Below are 19,777 nucleotides of genomic sequence, written 5' to 3'. Positions count from 1 at the left end.
CTAGCTTTCTAGGTTGGGTGTTGGGCTAAGGACTGATAACCCACTACTGTAGAAAATAAGACTATAGCAGACACAGAAGATATTCAAATCTCACCAACATCAGTGAATCAACAAGGGCTCATATCGAAACACATGCATTTGGAGCAAACCCCTTCCTCTGAACACCCCACTGAAAATGCCAGTTCACCTTCATACTTTCCTTTTCAAAATTTTAAGTTTTGAATTCTCCCTCCTCCCCCCCCCCCCCCCCTTCCTCCCACTCCTCAGAATTTCCATTGACCTCCCTTGAGGTGGATATGGTTATCTTCTGGCACCACAATTCACTTTTTGGTAAATTAATCAGATCAGGCAATGTCTCAGCAAAATGTTTATCTGATTAAAATGCAACTTAGAGATTTGCAGTTCCAAAATAACTACAAGTAGAAACTACTGTTAAGTTAACCTCTCCCGTTCCCAAACAAAAAGACCAAACAAGCGTGACTAGACTTGTTTTATTAAAAACACCCCCCAAATATAGAAAACTAAACTGAAATAAAAATAAAATCCTACACAAACACACAATCAATGAGCATCATTAAAAAACTGGATCATAGGATAATGCAATTTGAGAGTTTTCATTGTTTTAGCCATCAGGGGTTATGAGCCATTATACCATGCTCTACAAATATGGGAAGCGTATTCATGATTTTTTGAGCATTTTTATTGTTATTTAAGTCTAGTTTTCTATATTTTGGGGACCTGTTTAATAAAACAATTATTCAACTCGTGCTTGTTGGATATAAGAAGATTAAAGCCACCTCTGCGCTACCCGCCTTGTTGGCTATCTATTATCTCATATCCAACAAGCTCTTGTGGAATAATTGATAATTATTCACTCCCTAACAAGCGAATGATGCGTGATCCAAACATTAACAAAATGACCAGCGAAAACTTATGTTCCGCCAGTGTTTCTGAAACAGAAATCCTGAGAATACAAGAAGATACTGTACCAGAAAATACGAAAAAGTCTTCAAAGTTTTGAATTTCAATTTTATTTCAAGTGAAAATGAAAATTTTGATTGAAAAATGAAATTGTTTTGCAAACGGACTTTTCAGTTAGATTGCTGATTTGACCAGTATTAAAAGACCATTTTGCTAGATTGTGATCAATGAGGATTTTATCACAGGTTAACTAGACTTGCCATGTTAGAAGATTCTGTAAAGAATTGTGCACATCTTCATGCCGCTTGCATGTTTTCCACGTATGAATTGAGAGGTCAATTAAATTATCTTTTAATGGTTTCCTTTTCATCTGTTGTTGAGATCACTTTGTACATATACTAAAAACTTGTCAATCTCAGTGAATAACAGCCACTATTCACCTCGATTGCAAAAAATAATTGTTACATATCGCATAAACTTCCACACCAAAATATTATGATCTACAAATTTTTAAGAAGTCAAATCCCAACCAGGTTGTTTACTAAACTATAATTTTTCTGTCTTCAATATTTTTCTTTATTAATTACTGGGGAGTCCTGAGATACTTGTTCCATGCATTTGGTTCCTTAATTATCCCTTTTATTATTCCTTAATCTTTTTATATAAGGGGACATATCATTTAGTATCCTCTCCAAGGAAGATGGCATTCATTTCATCCATGAAAAATACTTCTTCAAGTTGATGTACATGGCCATGTCACACTGTCTCCAGCCAGAGAATCAAGTAATTGAAGGAGAGGAGGAGAGCTGTGAAAATCTGAGTTCTAACTGTAAAAAAAAAAGAGAGGAAAAATGTAAAATTAGATTAAGCTATACTTTGGTTTCATCCTTTGAATACTTATTACACTGCAAGGAGAAATGTCATTAACTTAGTATCTGCACTGTTCATACATTATATACAATACTGCCTAGAGCATTGAAGACTACGCAACTTCTTTCAACCTATATTGTGAATACCTCAGTCATTTTGCTGGCTTTGTAACTGGGAAATCTAAATCATGTAGTACAACATAATCATGAAGTACAACAAAAGGAATGTTACTTCTTGAGGTTTCACTCAATAAAAAATAAATAAGAGCATTTCATTAACCTCATCATCATCAGACTAATTAAACCCAAAAAGGTCTGCCTTCGGGTCAAAAAATAATTTTACAAGATAACTTTTGAAAACTCTTTCAAAACCACACAATTAGTCCATTCAATAACAACAAAACAAAAAAACTTAGTGTACATCTGTCATATCAGATTCTTGCACCGCTGCAAGAACTTTTAAATTGTAGACAACACAAGCCAGGGATATATCCAAACGTAGAAAGAAATGTGTCACCTTGAATAGTATGCTGATATCCGGACTGAACGTAAGTTGGCTACGCTTTAAAACATTCATTGCATGTAAGATTTATATCCTTAAATCTACAAAATTAAGCTCATTTACAGTACAGTGTCAACGGTTTTCGTCACTTATTTATATGAACATGGCAGACAAAAAACCTAACGGGTCTCTTCCCAGAGGCAAGTCAAGATATGACGGGTAATTCAAATGATAACGAACAAAATCTTCAACTTTTAACCTGTAGACTCTTCGAGCCGAAAAGTTTCCTAAGCCACACACGAACTAGAAAATGTTGCCACTTGCAAAAATCAACCATTTACAGAAGGAAAGGAAGGAAAACTTGGCTTACCTTTCAACATAGCTTTCCATTATGCTGTGTTCATCGCGTTAAGTCATCTGTACACCAATATCTGCAGCAGAAGAGTATTGTAAATAAACTAAGGTGCTTCCGCTTGGCACAAAATGAACACGACACCAACGGACAAAAGAAATCACAACACAAAGAATAACACTCAAAGAAAGCGACAAAACCAGGTTAACATTTGCAACATACTTACTTTTGCTTAATCCTCATTCTCTGTGACAAGTAGAAGTTCTAACTGGGTAAAAATCCACAATATTTCTTGCTGTTCGATGCTCCCCCTTGCAAAATGTTCAGACATTTGCAAACTCATTTGCAGCCGCAAATTGTCAGCGGCGAGCGCTTGAGCATGCTCCAAGACAACGGATTTTTCAGCTAATCAGCGGTTTTTCCGCCGTGTCAATCATCACATACATCGGAAATCAGGGTGAAAATCGAGGATCGACGAAAGTTGCGAGTAACGATATTTACTTGTGATAAATTTGCTTCCATTTTAATCAATGCTCATCAATTTATATCGATTCTCGTTGGTATACTTAAGATTTCAAGATGCTTTTTGTAATTCTTATATTGGTACTAAATTATGTCATCTGTGCCTTATCCCACGGCACGAAAAATCGCCTTTACCGCGCGTCAAATGTGTTGTTAAAGGTTTTGTAAAGGTCGCCTTTGCGCGCTTTTGACGATCTGTGACGCGAATCAAAGATCATCTGTGAATAACCCTTTACCACTGTTGCACATGTAGTAATATGCACGTGTAATCAGATGCATAAGCACATTCTATCACATCGGCACGCACTATGTATGCATAATGAGTATGTATAATGTAGTTTCTTGAATAATAAATCATTCGATCATTTACACAGCAACGTGTAACATGGTGGCAGCGGGTTAAGCCGTTTTAAAGTGTTTTAAAGCATCATGGCTTCGCCTACCTCTCCATTCCCGTCTCTGAAAACGACGGGCGACGATAAACATGACATGGAAGTGTACATCGAAGATTTAGTGGATTATTGTGTTATGCAGAACTGGTACGACCCAGCGAAGGAAAGTGACGAACAGAAATAAACTAAACCGGACAAAGCGATGGCCTGCCTTCGAGCATCTCTGTCTCCAGCAGCGAGATCGATATACAAGTACAGTTTGGGGCTGACCGAAGAGAATCAGAAGCAACCTCACCTAGTTGTGGCTGCGTTGAAAGAATTTTATGGCGCTAGTATCGGGGTTTCTGGCGAACGACAGAAATTTCTCGGCCTCATTCAAGACGAAAGCGAGTCTATCGCTTCGTGGGAAAAAAGAGTCCGCAACCAGGGCGCACAATGCGAGTACGAGAATTTTGCTGACGAGCTCATGAGAGATCAGTTCATCGCTGGTTTAGCGTCCGAAACGCTTCGCGTCAAACTGATCGGCAAAGGCCACAGGCATCGGGACGTCTCACAAACAATGGTTACCTTGAAAGAAGTGGTCGAAACTGCGAAATGCTTTGAAGTCACTACCTACGCCAACCAATTGATGAAGACCGCTAGAGACAATCAAGAACAGGTGAACTTCACAAGCAAGCCGAAAACTGGAAAAGAAGTTGTGCACCGGCAATCGACACCTTGTTATTGGTGCAATGGCAGCCATCAACAACCTCGCCAACAGCACTGCCCTGCGTACGGCAAGAGATGTAATAAATGCGGAATCATCGGCCATTTCTCTCGCGCTTGCAAAAGCAGGCCAAGTCATCAGAAACCACATCAACAGTCGAATTTCGTCGAAAGCGAACCGAGCGAGGAGGCTTTTGCGATCGATGGCGAGAAGACAGCGTGGTCTGACAAGAGGCCTGGAAGAAAATTCTTCGCCCATCTTCACTTGATACACGGCAAAACGAAAGTTGTGCGAGCTCAGATTGATACCGCATCCACGTGCAATACTATGCCTGAAAGTTTGTTGCGAAAGCTGTTTCCCAGCGCTAAGATTTCAAAGACAAAGACCACAATCAGCACGTATGGAGATCAGACTTTGCGGCCAAAGGGTCAGGTAACTCTGTGTTGCGAAAGGAAAGGGAAACTACATTATACATACTCATTATGCATACATAGTGCGTGCCGATGTGATAGAATGTGCTTATGCATCTGATTACACGTGCATATTACTACATGTGCAACACCCTTCCCCTTTTGAAAGAAACAAAACAAAACAAAAGAAACAGGAAGGAAAAATATATACAAAGTAAAATAACGGTGATCATGAAACATTCGGTCAATGTCAATGTTCATTTGACTGGTCTGAGAGAGTGCACAATGTTCATAACATAGTCTTCAAACCTAGAAGGCATATTTCGCCTTTTGGTTTTGCTGTTGGTTTTGCTCTACGGTTGTTTGGTCCGTCTGTTGGTTTTGTTCCGCGATCGGTTGGGTTGACTGTTGGTTTTGTTCCGTTGGCACGTCGTCTGCCCCAGGTAAAGATGCTGTTTCCAAGTCGGACGGCTCCGCTTGATAGTGGTGAGCAGGCTTCGTGTGGGCTTTCCTGATCTGACTGTCGTTTCGACGAATCGGCCCCAACGGGGTGCTTACCAGGAAAGCCCTTGGAGCTGGGTTTCCGACTACTTCGCTGTAAATCCATGGTTTGTGTTTATTCTTGGGGTTAGGCTTCACAAATTCTTTCTCCCCTGGTGAGAACTCCCTCTGTAGCGTTGATGCCTTCTTGTCATACTGCATCTTTGATCGGTGTCTTCTTCCTACAATATCCTGCACCACCAATCTTGGCGAGGCTGTTTGCGGTCGAAGTTGACTTGTAGCCATGGGAATAAGGTCACGTAGCCTTCGGGACATAAGTCTCTGCCCCGGTGAGTAAGCATGTCCTTGCTGAGGAGTGTTCCTATAGGCCAAGAGGGCAAGATATGGGTCTTCATGACGTGACTTCTTCAGGATATTCTTGGCGATTTTTACAGCGGATTCCGCTTTCCCATTACCGCGGCTGTAGTATGGAGATGACTTGACAAGGTTGAAACCGTAATCCCGGGCGAATCGCGAGTACTCGTAGCTATCAAATTGCGGCCCATTGTCGCTGATGCACTCGTACAGAGCTGCCATGTAAATCATTTGATCATTTACACAGCAACGTGTAACACCACCAAATCAAAGGCGTGAAAGGCCGCTTTTACTCACCTGTGAACGCCTGTGTTTTTAGGGTTAAAGGTGATCCTTTGATACGCCTTTGCGCACTGTCAAAGGCGGGTCAAGAGTGTAATCAAATTTGTCTGCGATTCAAGTCAAAGGTTTGCTAAAGACGTGGTCGAAGATGGCTGTGACGCAGGCCAAAGGTTTGTCAAAGGTGCTTCGCGCGTTCCGCGCTCGCGCGTCTCGCCCGAACTTCTCGCTCGCGCTCCTCTTTCGCGATTCGCGACCGTTGATCACGTTTCGCGCGATCCACATCTTACACGCATTTTTCTGCTTGCTACACTAGCTTTGTAGCACCGCATACGAAGGATGCAATCATATCCGTACTCTTGTTTTATGTCTGACAAGTTTTGAAGATTATGTCAGCTTTAATAAGGTTATTTTGTACCAAAACTCTTGACAAATGTTAACGGAAAAGCGGCCCGGAAAGATCATTGCACCTGAGTTTAGGAAAATAAATATACTCAACTTAATTCATCTCAGTTTTAATTTTTTTTCCCGTTTTTATCAAGAGTAAATACCTTCAAGTACCTTACATAAATGTTTTGGGCTTCAGATTTCAAAAAGCCACGTTACAGGCTTGGTTTCAAACTACACGTAATGCGACTGATCATGAGGAAAACATTGTTCTATCTATCGTGAAAACAACAGTCAACAAATTTTCCATGGTATAAAGCGCATTTATCTAACATTGAAGTACTATGGCTAACTTCTTAGTTCCTTAAATTTACTAGACCAGACTAGACAATAGAGAGGATAACCGCAAAATTTCGGGGAAGATATGGCGAACTTTGCACAAAAGTCAACTAGTGTAAAAGCCTCCTTTCCAGATGGCACGTACAGTCCGTTGCATAGAACTCCTAATGTTTTGGCAATTCTCCTTTTCTTTTTTTTAAATTTATTTGCAATAACACAAGGGAAACCAATGCTTACTTACAACACTAACTCTATTTACATTATATTGCTCTAATTATTTACACTATTTAAATTACAATAACTAAACGACTTACATTACTAACAAATACAGTTACACGACTTACACAATTAAGAAATACAGTGACGACAAGGGGCAAAGAAAAAAAAAAACTGAGAAGAAAAATAGCTAGTTATTATTACAGCTTGAGGTTGTAGTACAGAAACATAAAAAAAAACAGACCAAAGGCATGTGGTACATTAAAAGTAAAATGAGTTATGCATCTGACAGGAGATTAGAAATAGATTAATGGGTAGGAGATAGATAACCCTACAGAAAATATAATCTAAAATATTAATTAAATCCTCATATATCCTGTAAGAGGTTTCCATTTCTTCGAAAAAAAAAAATTCTCCTTTTCTGCTGCTTGCACTTGCTAATTCTTACATTATAAGTGGAATGGAATACAGTGTTTTCCACTTCTTTCTCATCAAAGTGATTAAACTGCCTTGTTGGGGTCAATGCCAACTGAATCCCCATGCTTACTAGGGAAGACATATTTTGACAAAGTCTAAGGCGTTGACGAAATTAATCAATGCATCTTCACTGGATAAGTCCATCAGGTCAACCATTGCTTGTCCGGATTTGTCTAAACAGAAGCAAACAGACAAAAACGTTGGAACTGAATATTAAGGGTGAATCTTGGCATTCTATTCCTTAAAGTTAATCCATGGTTTTTGCTAATATCACATTAATAAAACGTGACCAATCAGATCATTACTCCTCCTCCGAATAGTTTGTGCTTCTGTCAATAGCAAATATGTATTTAATGTTACCGCAGATTTGGAATTTTAATCTTAAACTCAGTCCACTAACAAAAGAACGGTGAAAATAGTCTTGTCTGTAGTCCATAAACATATTTTCGCTCACGCGGTTGGTCTAAACGCATCACGTGACCGAATATGCCCCAGGTAAAACCGGGCAAAATATGAGTAATATTCCTCATTTTCAAAAGATCCAGTGTGTTGCGTAATATACTTGACTGAGGATAATTAACACAATAGCTCCATATTTTGACTTTAAAAATATGTAAGGATATATGTCTTTGGCATTATGTGCTCCTCAAAGCTCACGGTTTTCCTTGAGCTTTGCTCTAAGAAAATTGTTTGCTAATCTGGGAACTGGTACTGTCTGTGGACAAATATTTTCATCAGAGTGCATAACACTTTTCAGAGAAATGCATGAGTCAAGGATAGAAGAGGGGACTCAATTGGTAACCTTTTTTTTGTATTTCTCTCTATTCTGCTTAGAGATTTGGTCACACAGATATGTCATTAAGAGCCAGTTTAACAAGCTAATTTCACCGGCTGAACAAGGGCTTATCCCCAGCTAGAATTTCATAAGAGAACAAAGACTTGAGGTCATTTTAAAAGTGCACAGCTTGGCACAAATAAACAAAAAGCTTAAAGACAGTTTACCAGTCCATCTGTCTGCATGTCTCTTACAGACATCTCACAACAAAGATCTTTTATGGTTGCAAAATAGCAATCTAAAAAACCAACAAATCTGACATAAACTGTGACAAGAAATGAGGAATACACACACCTTTGGGAATATTGCTGTTCCTGTGTAATTTCCACAGATCTCTTCATGATCAGTAGTGTTATCTTTTTCCTTATTTTCCTTGTAGATCATATGTGAAAAGGAGCATATAAACATATCAACATTTTAGCAACTACTTGTACACTTTTTTTCCACTGAAAAAAATTCCTGAAATTAAATAATTTAACATGAGACATGCCTGCATGGAATCGCATAGCTGTTGCATTCATTGAAACAAAAATCCAGTGCAAGATGATGAATACAACCACTATGACTCCCAGCAGCCGCATCTCATAGAGGGAAATGGCCATTATCCAGACAAATTTGCCAACAAAATTTTAAATTGAGTAAAGCAAATGAAGGTCTTTGTCAATTACTTTTACTAAGTTATTATCAAATCTTCTGCACCTTAAATTCTCTACTGATCCCATCAATAGTTATGAATTAATCATATTATTAATTTTGCTTGAAAAAATGTGGTTTGGAAACCTGATGGCCAAACCAAAACAGTTGATATTGCAGACAACCACACAAAATTTAGATGCAAAACTCAGCTTTTACCAATCAAAAACCAACATTTCCTGAGACTGGGTTGCAAACTTTGATTCATTTACCAAAAAGATTCCCATCCCTTGCATGTTTTCAACAACATTTTAATTTCTTAATTTTCGTCCAGGTGAGCCAGTTGATGTATTTGTCCCATAAGAAAGACAACATTTCCTCACTCAATGTCCTTAAATGAACCAAAAAGAAACAACTTCTTTTCACAGAGTGATGAGACTATAATAAAAATGATCAATTAAAAATAATATTAATAAATTATAGCCAGGTTTCTGAAATCTATTTATATACTTTCTTTGCTGGAAAAAGATATAAAAAGTTGTGGCTGAAGAAGTTATAAGATGGTCTATGCTACAAAAATATTCCAGCCTTTTACTTACCAAAATGTTGTGATGTTTGCACACTTTGGAACACTGAATGATTAAACTGCACCTGAGTTGACTATGAACTACAGAGTTGCATATTGTATCCTCTCCCAATTTATTCTGTTAATATCTTCAGTTCTCCTAGCATGGCTAGCTGAAGGATAAAAACAACATTCATAAGCAAATTTCCACTAGTCAGTTTTTAATTGGCATTTAATTGTCTACTACTCAAAAGACCAAGACATGAAACTCTAAAACTATTGGTACTGTCCAGAGAGGTCGCATAATAATATTATTATGAGGTCAGCTTTTTAATTTGCAACTAATGGCAAGTTTGATTTTTATCAAACATTGTAACAATTTCACCCACTAAAGATAAGCTGGATTATGTGTACTAAAGACATCCATGGTCGAGTGTCGATCGATACCCTTGATCGATACTCTCAATCGAAACTCGATCAACACCTGATCGATACTCAATCAACACTTCATCAACACTCAATCTACATTTCTATTACTCAGTTTTGAAAATGTCACAGGGTAGGTGCATTTGATCACCTGGTATGACACCATTCTTAGCCCAGGAGACAGTTCAAAATGTCAAACGCCTGGCAAGCTCGTGGCGGGGGGGGGGGGGTGGGGGGGGTGGTGGTGGAGTGCCCAGGAGATAGTGGAGTGCCAAATGACTGATCCATAAGCCTGATACAACAAATATCAAAACATATTTTTACTACACTTGCTACTGATCTCGCAAACTGATTGTCATCACAGTGGTCAAAATTTGTTGTGGACTCACTCGGCTGTGTTTCACGAGTCCACAACATTTTGGCCACTGTGATGATGCGTATCATTGTCAATAAGAGTGCAGACCACGCTAAACCACATGCGATTTGTTAAATTCACACCAGTAAAGTCATTTATCAACATCAATGAACAAACATCATCATAATTTCAACTGTGGCAACAAACAGAGCTTTTCTCAATAGAATGGTAACTAGAGACAAAAGCAAAAACTTATCCATAGATTAAATTTTCAGAGTCAACAACTCTTTCAATGGTATAATTAATATAATAATTAAGGCAGGTCGCGATGGTTTGTCATGCATGCCTGACTGAGTTTTTCCTTCAATGCAAATTTCCTTTACATTTACGTGAGCTTTCTTTCAAGGGAATTGCTTAAGCTCAGAAATTACCAGAGGCATTGTGCACAACAATTTATACGAAGATAGGGTTGAGTTTAAGCTTAATTATTAAGTTACGTTTATTTCAAGCACTGATCATGCTAAAATCTATGCTATGACGGACACTTCAATTTAATGCACAAGACTTGACTGATCGAGTAAGGAAAAAATATTACCTTTGTCAACTTTTGTAAATAAGTATACGTGAATTGAAAATAAAGTCTTGTCTTTTCTTAACGAAGAGCTTTGCCGATGAACTGAGATTCAGTCAAGTGCAATTAATCATCGACCAAAGTGTTTTCGCCGAGGATCAGTCCTACTATGAATATACGCAATTCAAACAAATGAACGAAATTCAAAGACTTACCTTTCTTGGTCCAAAACACGATGAAAATTTCACCAGATCCGCCATAATGAAGCCAAATGAAGAAAAATGTCTGCTTTCCTCACAGCCGACTTCGTTGACCTTTAGCAGGAGGGAGAGGTGAACACGTCAGATTTGGCTGACCCTATGATCATGGCCATTATGACGTCAGGGCGAAAGAAACACGCAAATGCACAAATTTTCGAAAATGGCGTCGTCGCCTCTCGCTGATACAACTTTTTGAGGCAGATTTCTCCAATCATTCCAGCTTCAAATGGTATTGTATTGGATCTCAAGGAGTGACTATCATTTTTCTTTCTTGAGAGGTAAGTAGATTTTAATTATAACCGAAAAATCTCGTAGAAAGTGTATTTAAAGTGTTATAGTGCGGTACGGCGTGTAATCCCGTAGGACTTTGGAGCCGAAATTGATTTTTTCGCCGTTTTGCACTTATTTTGGGCCGAACAATAAGAATCCGATGGGGTTCAAATTTTCCGATCCCGTCTTCCCATGTTTCTGGCTACTCTAAGGATTTAATTTATGCTAATATATGCCAATTGGATGCAAAAAAAAGTCTTGCGAATATCTTTGCTCTTAGATTCAAGATACAGGGACCAAACGTGATACGAAGCTCACTTTTGATGACCTACGTCGTATGACTTAACTTGGTTACCATGGCAACCAGCGATGACGTCAGGTTTAACTACCTGCTATTTTGGTGGCGGCCATCTTGGATCCACCATCTTGGATTTTCGAACTCTCGTTTTTCTAAAGCAAAACAGTGAATTTTAAATAAACTTTAACTAACGAATGATTTCCGTTATGAGCGATGCCCAGTTAAGTGCAGAACTTTCTTTTATTTTCCTTTTTTGCTAAACGCATGTACTCTTTCAGTTTCTCATACGAAAATATCATTGACTTTTGTTAGTCCCATAGTAAGAACGCCGACATTTTTCGTCTTCTTTTTGTTATGTATAATACTAATGCACAGCTCCGTTAAAAGTGTTCGTGCATAAAATGTGACTTAAGTGCTTACGCACTAAGACCATCCTCGTCATCAACTCGTTTGCCGTCTGTGAATGGATTTGTACAGAGGAGTGCATGGAATTCCGTTCTTGAAACAGCTACAGAGTCCCTTGCAGTCTGACTTGCAGCCGCATTTGGTAAGCTCAATAACAACTCGGGATGCAGGGAGAGACAAGCATTAGGGATCAGCAGGTGTTGCTTCACTAGATGAGCGCAACAAAATCAAACCACATTTGATTTTGTTATTTTGTTGTTGTGTTGCTGGAGAAGCGCGCTAATAATCTATTAGCGAACAAAGTGACCAGTCAGCTTTTTCATAGCGTCCCGTGAGGAGTGCTTAGAAGAATGCAACAGTCTGTCTTCAAAAAATACTTCAAATCGCTTTTGGCCTTTCTCTGCGTAGCACAGGATATCTTCCTTTGCTTTTTCAGGCACAAGAGCTGACGACAACACACTCTTCAAGGGAGACTCAACTGTAAATGGGTTGCCTTCGCAGTGCAGCTCTATCGACTGGCGGAGTTTCATTGCGTTTTTTCGCGTTCTTACAGCAACATCGCAAGAGAGCTGATAGTGCTCGTTCCGCTCAGAAGCCTCGGACACTTTAGGAAAACGTTTCATTGCTTTACCATTCAGTAGAGATGCAGTGACGTGACAAGAAGGTGATCTAGGGCGGCTTCGTCTTGACTTAACCCGAACATACCTCCGTGGCGCTTTAATACTTTGAGCCCCTGTTCTAGCGTCTGATCTGTGAACAACCTCGTGAACAGGATCTCTGACTTCGCTACAACAAAATCCTCGGACTTCAATGCCTCATATGTCATAAGGTCCTCCTGCTCGAGTGTGTTAATCTGCGCGAGGTGGACTGGCATTAGCCGAGCGTAGTTGAAGAGATCGTGCAAGAAGAAGTACTTCATCAGGCATTCTATCGCTGCCAGGTAGCGTTCCCAGTCCCCAGAGCGGCAAGCATGAATGAGCTGTAACAGGTTGTGCAATTTCTTGAGGTACTCTATCAATAAATCGCGCAAGATTTCAAGTCCTTGTTCTTCACGGTCTTGTGGTTTGACCATTTCAGAGTACCAGGGCTCGTCATAGATGTTAACCATTTCTGGACCGCGCTCGTGGAGGGCTCCTTTAAAGGATACGAAGATACGAATAGAGTGTTTCATTTTATCCAGATGTTCACCATTCTCTGCGTTAGCCTTGCCTAAATAATTTCCATTACAAACATGCCATCGGGTGGAAAAAACTAAACTTTATTATGCCCATCACTGTGCTTCCTGCGCTCACGATTTGGCACATGTGAAATGCCACGTCTAAATCAAATGCCGCATGTGTTTAATTCCAAGCGACTCAAATTGGTATTTGATTCGGCGCATATGAAATTCGACGTCTAAACCAGGCCTAAGTGAGAAAAAAAAAACAGCCGTAAAACTCCAAACTCTAGGCGTGTTTCGCAATTTTAAGCCCTGAAAAGAAACTCGTCAGTTCCAGCAGCATATGTTATCATTCGTTACTTAGGGTGCGTTTCTTTGTTAAGATCATTCCCCAATATTGCACTGCGCATCCCTGCAGTGCATAATTTCACACGTGATTAGTGCGCGCACATTAAAAAATGGCGGCTTTTTCTTTACGGCTGGTCCTCGCCATAGAGGTAAATCGTTATTTCCTCGAAAACGAGTACGAATTTCTCGAATTTCTCTGTGTAAAATAAATATGGACCAATTCTCAGTGTAGACCAAGAAACAATCGTCGGAAACGTGAAGTTAGCAAGCAATTGTGACTATAATCATGGTGCTATTATAAGGATTTATTAGGTACAAACAAGGTGCTGTTGCTCCTAAACGAACATGGGGACCACTCATTTTTATTTCAAAATTTAAGTTCCTATAATATAAACAATCAATAGGCAAAGTTTGACAAAAATCTCAGTGCAGGTTCTGTTTCATTGGAATGAACTTAAGAAAATCCAAGATTCGACTTTTAAATCCGAAAACGAATTTTGCGTTTCTTTACTAAACAGATCAATCCGAGATCACTCAGATCATGATGCATCAAAGGAACCGAAAATGCTTGCCCAGAGTGGATTCTTCGGTTCCTTGATCCGATAGATCTTAGATTAACCTGTTTAGAAAAGAAACGCAAAATCCGTTTTCGGATTTAAGAATCCAATCTTGGATTTTCTGAAAGAAACCCACCCTAAAAGTTTATTAAAAATGCACTGTTTTCCTTTAGAAGTACGAGAGTTCGAGAATCCAAGATGGCGGATCCAAGATGGCCGCCACCAAAATAGTAGGTAGTTAATCCTGACGTCATCGCTGGTTGCCATGGTAACCAGTCGAAGTCATACGACGAACGTCATCAAGAGCAAGCTTCGTGTAAAGTTTGGTCCCTTTACCTTGAATCTAAGAGCAAAGACATTCGCAAAACCTGTTTTTGTATCCAATTAGCATACATTAGCATAAATTTAGTCATTGAGGAGCCAGAAACATGGGAAGACGGCATCGGAAAATTTGAACCCCATCGGATTCTTATTATTCTACCCTAAATTAGTGCAAAATAGCGAAAAATTCAATTTCGGCACGAAAGTCCTACGGGAGCGATTTTGCGGACATACCGGACCGCACTATTACAGTCATCGCTCTCCGTTGGAAATATGTGGGGTAAAATTTTGACTATTCGCCCTGTAAAATTGCCCTTTTTACGTGATCGGTAACGTAAAGAAACGTGTAACTTGGTCACAGAATAGCTTATATGTATAGGAAAACATTGTATCTGAAGATGATTTTGAAGAATCAGCAGTAAAAATGATCAGTCCGTTTGAGTATGAAATATCTGCGATCTCGTGCTCGGAGTGTTCTTTCACAAAATTGAAACCTTTTCACATATTCTGCAACGGGCCTAGCAAACAGAAATATTATCCACAATGAAGGAAATGAGAACTTTCACAAACAAGAACTTAAGCTTAATTATTTAAATAAGACAAAGCCTGCCTACTGTACAACGGTGGTTAAAATATAGACAGAGGATAACATGCAGACTGCAGACTTTTTAAGAATATTGTATTCCCATTTCCTTTATATAGAGCTTGTGCTCCGTTTAGCCTGAAATATACGGCACAGGTTAGCCAGTGTATGGTTAGCTCGATCTCTCTATAAATGAAAATGGGAATATGATATTCTTAAAAAGCCTGCAGTCTACATTTTACCCATGGTTTGCAGTCTAGTCTTGTAAGACTTTTCTCTTCTTCATAGGCCACTTTCGTGCTGCTTTGGAATTCGCTGCTTTGACCACAGGCTGGTAGTTCGGAGTATATTCAATTTCCCATAGGGAGCCTCTGCGGAGGAGAGAGTACAAGGCCCCATTTATATGGCCTCGGGTACTGAAGAAAACCCTTTCAGACCCTTCTGAGGCAACTTTATCAAGTGTTTAATATATGACATGAAGTGGTCCCTCCAGGATTACTTAAGCCTTTTTTCATACTCCAGTGTTCAGTTATCCTTCTTCCTTTGGCTTCCTCTCAGTCATTTGATCACTGTGGGGTTTTGTGAGTTAATTTTTATTTCTTCATACCATGAGTTGCCCCAAGTACGCCAGTCATAGTATTTTGACGAAAAAAGGTTATCATGCCTGCCAGGATTACCTTGGTTATGTTGCTAAGGGTGCCTTGCGTTTCACTTTCTCAACAAAACAGTGAAAGTTAGCTCGTTTAGGGTCACTGGGGCGAGGGTTTTCTTGGTTACCTAAGACCAAATAAGGGGCCTCACTGTCGGCTGCCATTATGTATGCTTATATAGCAAAACTTGAGTTCCAAACTCGGTCACCTTGAGTTCCTGTTGCTGAATCTCATTATGTTTACAAAATTGGCACTGTTGATCAACAATTTAGGTATTTGAAGTCTGATTTATTTTAATTCCTAAACAATATTGTAACTTTTCTTTAAGTAAGGATCCAAAAATGTTTTATGCAGAGTGATTGTTGTAGTTTGTTTGACATGCTTCAGAAATTTTATTTTTCTTTTTTGTGCAGGTGAGGGTCTGAAAAAAATTCTTTATGTGAAAATCTGAAGGCCTCAGTTCAATACATTGATACTGGAAATGAGCTATTTAATGTTTTATAAATTATGATATTAACTCCATGTACATTACCGCATTGTATCTGCTTGGACAGGACTTAAAAGGTGGATGGAGGTTGGATCATTTAATTGTGAGAATTGCATTTTTTAATGGTAAATACATACTTGAGTTCTTGGTGCTGGATCTCATTAGGAAATTTGTCTTTTAGTTTACATTTTCTGTTGAAAAGAGTCAGGGACGATTTGAAAACCAAAGAGGGAAGGGAGGTCATATAAACATTTACTGCAATTTTTGACTGGTGAATATTATGAGGAGTCTTATTATTGTGATCTTTTTAAACCTTAAGTTACCATCCTCCAGTACCTTTGCAAGACCATTCAAGCAGGTCCCGTTTCTGGCAGTACATGCAACCACCATGGAAAGCTATCCATTTATTGTCAATGTACTGTCAATTAAACATTTAAAACCCAATCCTGTGTGTTTTTTTGTTGTTTGCTGGAAATGTACACTTATCATTCTCTTGAAGCCAAAAATAAACTCATCAGTGCAAAAAGCAACAGGTAACCTGGGATGGAAGGAACTGGGGAGAAATCAGGCTTGAAGTTCATGTTTACAAGTACAACCTCTGTGACACTCTTCTCGAGAATATTTCTTTGTAGGTCAGTTTAAGCTTAGTGTAAAATAATTGTTAAAGCTATCTTTGTTCACATAAGATTTATGATGAAAATTAAAAGCATAAAGTGTAAAGAAAAGAATTGATTATCATTTCAAACTTAGAGGTAGTAAAGCTATTCCAGTTTGTGAAGACAGATACTATTAGAAAACAAGGGGTTTGGTTATAATAAGAGATCACCTGATATTGATCTTTCCAGCTTTGTCATAACCTTCTAATGAACTCTTTGTTTTGGCAAAGAGTCATTTTGGCTTAACAAGTTTCTCCTGGTTAAGTTAACTCTTATTGCTAATGGTTTAGCATAGGAAGTATCCCTGTTCATAAATCCTTTCCTCTTTAATTCACTTGCTGCTTGGAACCAGATTCTGTATTTTTTAGGTCTTTCTATATAACATCCTACGCAGTTTTCTTTTACAGTCTATACAGGTTTAAATCAACTCACTGAGAAATGAAAAATAAATAGAACCCAAAGCACCAGTTTAGGATACCTCTCTTGTCAGAAGTTCAGAAGAAGAAACAGCTTTGCACTGCATGCGGACGCCCGAGGAAACAGATCATGGTCCGATCTCATATTTGACAAACATTTTGACATGAAATGAAGCACCTTTCTGGCAGGAGGTCTGGTCCATGTTATTCTGAATATCATCCGTTTCATCTAGGTCTCCTGTAGAGTGGTTTTATATCATTTTACCATCTAAAATATCCACACGTCTGCTCGGAGCTGGTTGGCCTCGCAGAAGAAAATGTTATCTTTGACGGTTTTGGGGATAATTTTACGCAGAAAAATAATTCCTTGGTACATTATTTACTTTCCAACCCAGCATATGACTTGATAGATCAAATGCCTTTGCAAGGGAGCATTTTTTCATATTTCGAGGGTTTCGAGTATTGATCAGCGGGTCCTCCACGCTATCGTCTACAAAATAACGGGTTTAAACCCACTGATCATTTTTATGCACATGTTAAATGATTGGTTTTCATCACTATTCAAACGTTTTAAACCATATCAAGATCATGTTTTTGTGTTCGTGTTGTTCGTTGTTGGGTTCTCCAGATATTGCCCAAGAAACGGGTGCAAAGCTCCACTTTTCAATCGCGTTTTTTAATTGAGCGATCTCGAAATTTTGCATGTTTTTGTGCCTTCTGACTTCTAGTTTTTGAACACCAAAGTATTTTTGGACAAAATATTAACAGGTAATCTTATTCCTGTGGGCTGTTGATCGCTTTCTTTCAAATTCTTTGAGCAATCATCGGGTGAAAAACTCGTCTAGTGTCATTTTTAAGCGGCTTTTGAAACTTCACGGACCGGCTCACGAGTGACGTCATAATGGCCAAGATCATCGGACGCGCAATCGCATGGCAACGCAAGCGAAGTTGACCTCTCCCTCCTGGGTTTTTGTGTTAACGTCAATTATCGAGAAACCGCTGATGTTTTCCTTTGAGCGCGCGTAGATTACTTGAGCTTTCGTCCTAAGCGCGCGTTCGATAGTAAAACTATAGGAAGCCACCTTAAGATAGCGAATTAGTAGAGTTTCTGTGTTTAACTGCTAAAAATGGTTTTGAAAACCAGATTGAATAATTATCGTAACATATATATATACCCTGCGATGGACTAGCATCCCATCCAGGGGGGAGTAGAAATACTCCTGGTCGCTTCATGCTACAGAAACCGGGATAAACTCCGGCCTGACGGGCCACTTGGCTCGCATGCAGACTTTACTTTTTTTACCCTGACCTGACGGCTCTGTTCTTGGCCTATTACCATTTCTTTTGTATTTTAATTGTTTTACTAACTGTTCATAAAAGATGGATTGTCATCTAATAGTATTTACTGATCATGAAAATCTGTTTTACAATCATTAAAGTTCAAACCCTTTAGAAGAGCCTCGTCAGTGAATTAATTTTATATACACCACTGGCTGTGTGCTAATAAGCTATCACTTGTCACGTTTTGTCGTTTTCCATCCACCATGAAGAAAGCTCATGTGTAGTGTAACACTTACTATTGAGAAAAATCAGTTAAATCACGAAATCCCTTTAAGGCACTTAGGAATTTTGATGGATTCAAATTTATCCTGCAAAGGTCAAGCAACCTATATTACCAAAAGGTAAAAAGGAGCATTTACGTCCTTTCCAAACTCCGCTACTATTTGAATTTGGATAATTTACTTAATCTCTATTACTCAACTCAGAAGATCAGTCTTAACAAAAGCAATTGTTATGACCAAGGTAGTTTACATTTACATCTACTACATGTATATTGGGGGCACATTTTTTTAACGTAACGTGTGAATTTTTTCTGAGTACCATCTCGAACGTGCGCCAGAAAACTGAAAATATTATAGCAGAGTGATTCTAGTGTAGTGTAAGACTAAAGAGCAATGTATCAAGCTATTGTACAAATAAAACTGTGCATGGGCTTGAGTCCAATTACCTTATACACAAGCAGCTGTCCCTCTGGCTGGTAGTATTATCAATATCCTACCGGCTAGAGGGACAAGATCACAGAAAACTGAAAATATTACTGTACAGTGATAATCTAGTGTAGTGTAAGACTAAAGAGCAATGTACCAAACTATTATACAAATAAAACTGTGCATCGACTCGAGTCCAATTACCTTATACACAAGCTGTCCCTCTGGCTGGTAGTATTTTCAAGATCCTACCAGCCAGAGGGACAAGATCACAGAAAACTGAAAAGATTCAACTGTAGAGTGATTCTAGTCTAGTATAAAACTTAAGAGCAATGTATCAAACTATTGCACAAATAAAACTGTGCATGAACTTAAGTCCAATTATCTTGTACACAAGCTGTCCCTCTGGCTGGTAGTATTTTCAAGATCCTACCGGCCAGAGGGACAAGATCACAGAAATCTGAAATGTTACTGTGGAGTGATAATCTAGTGTAGTGTAAGGCTAAAGAGCAACGTATCAAACTATTCTACAAATAAAAATGTGCATGAACTAAAGTCCAATTACCTTATACACAAGCTGTCCTTCTGGATGGTAGTATTTCCAAGATCCTACTGGCCAGAGGGACAAGGCAAAGGAAGTTTGAATTCGGGGATCTGCCGAATCAATAAAAAAAATTCGTCCTGAAGTAACGACGTATTTAAAAACGTTTGTGCCTATCATAAGTCAAAGACGTCTACAGTGTAATGTGTTAGCCGGCGTACAAATT

The 19,777-nt window shown here is 38.9% G+C and overlaps 2 protein-coding genes across 2 annotated transcripts; one reads left to right on the top strand and one right to left on the bottom strand.

Moving 5' to 3' along the window:
* The first annotated feature begins 3,755 nt into the window (after positions 1–3,755).
* Positions 3,756–4,795, top strand: LOC145493681 (uncharacterized). The gene has a single exon (XM_081473148.1). It carries the CDS (start codon positions 3,761–3,763, stop codon positions 4,793–4,795), a length of 1,035 nt encoding a protein of 344 aa, XP_081329274.1. The 5' UTR covers positions 3,756–3,760.
* Positions 4,796–11,223: 6,428 nt separating this feature from the next.
* Positions 11,224–13,016, bottom strand: LOC145492476 (uncharacterized). Its single transcript, XM_081471931.1, has 2 exons — positions 12,504–13,016; positions 11,224–11,592 (listed from the first exon to the last, which is right to left on the bottom strand). The coding sequence occupies exons 1-2, from the start codon at positions 13,014–13,016 to the stop codon at positions 11,524–11,526; spliced, it is 582 nt and encodes a 193-aa protein (XP_081328057.1). The 3' UTR covers positions 11,224–11,523.
* Positions 13,017–19,777: the final 6,761 nt, after the last annotated feature.

Source organism: Orbicella franksi, chromosome 7 (genome assembly GCF_964199315.1).
Source record: "Orbicella franksi chromosome 7, jaOrbFran1.1, whole genome shotgun sequence".
Taxonomy (NCBI): domain Eukaryota; kingdom Metazoa; phylum Cnidaria; class Anthozoa; order Scleractinia; family Merulinidae; genus Orbicella; species Orbicella franksi.
This window is presented reverse-complemented; position numbering and strand designations above follow the sequence as displayed.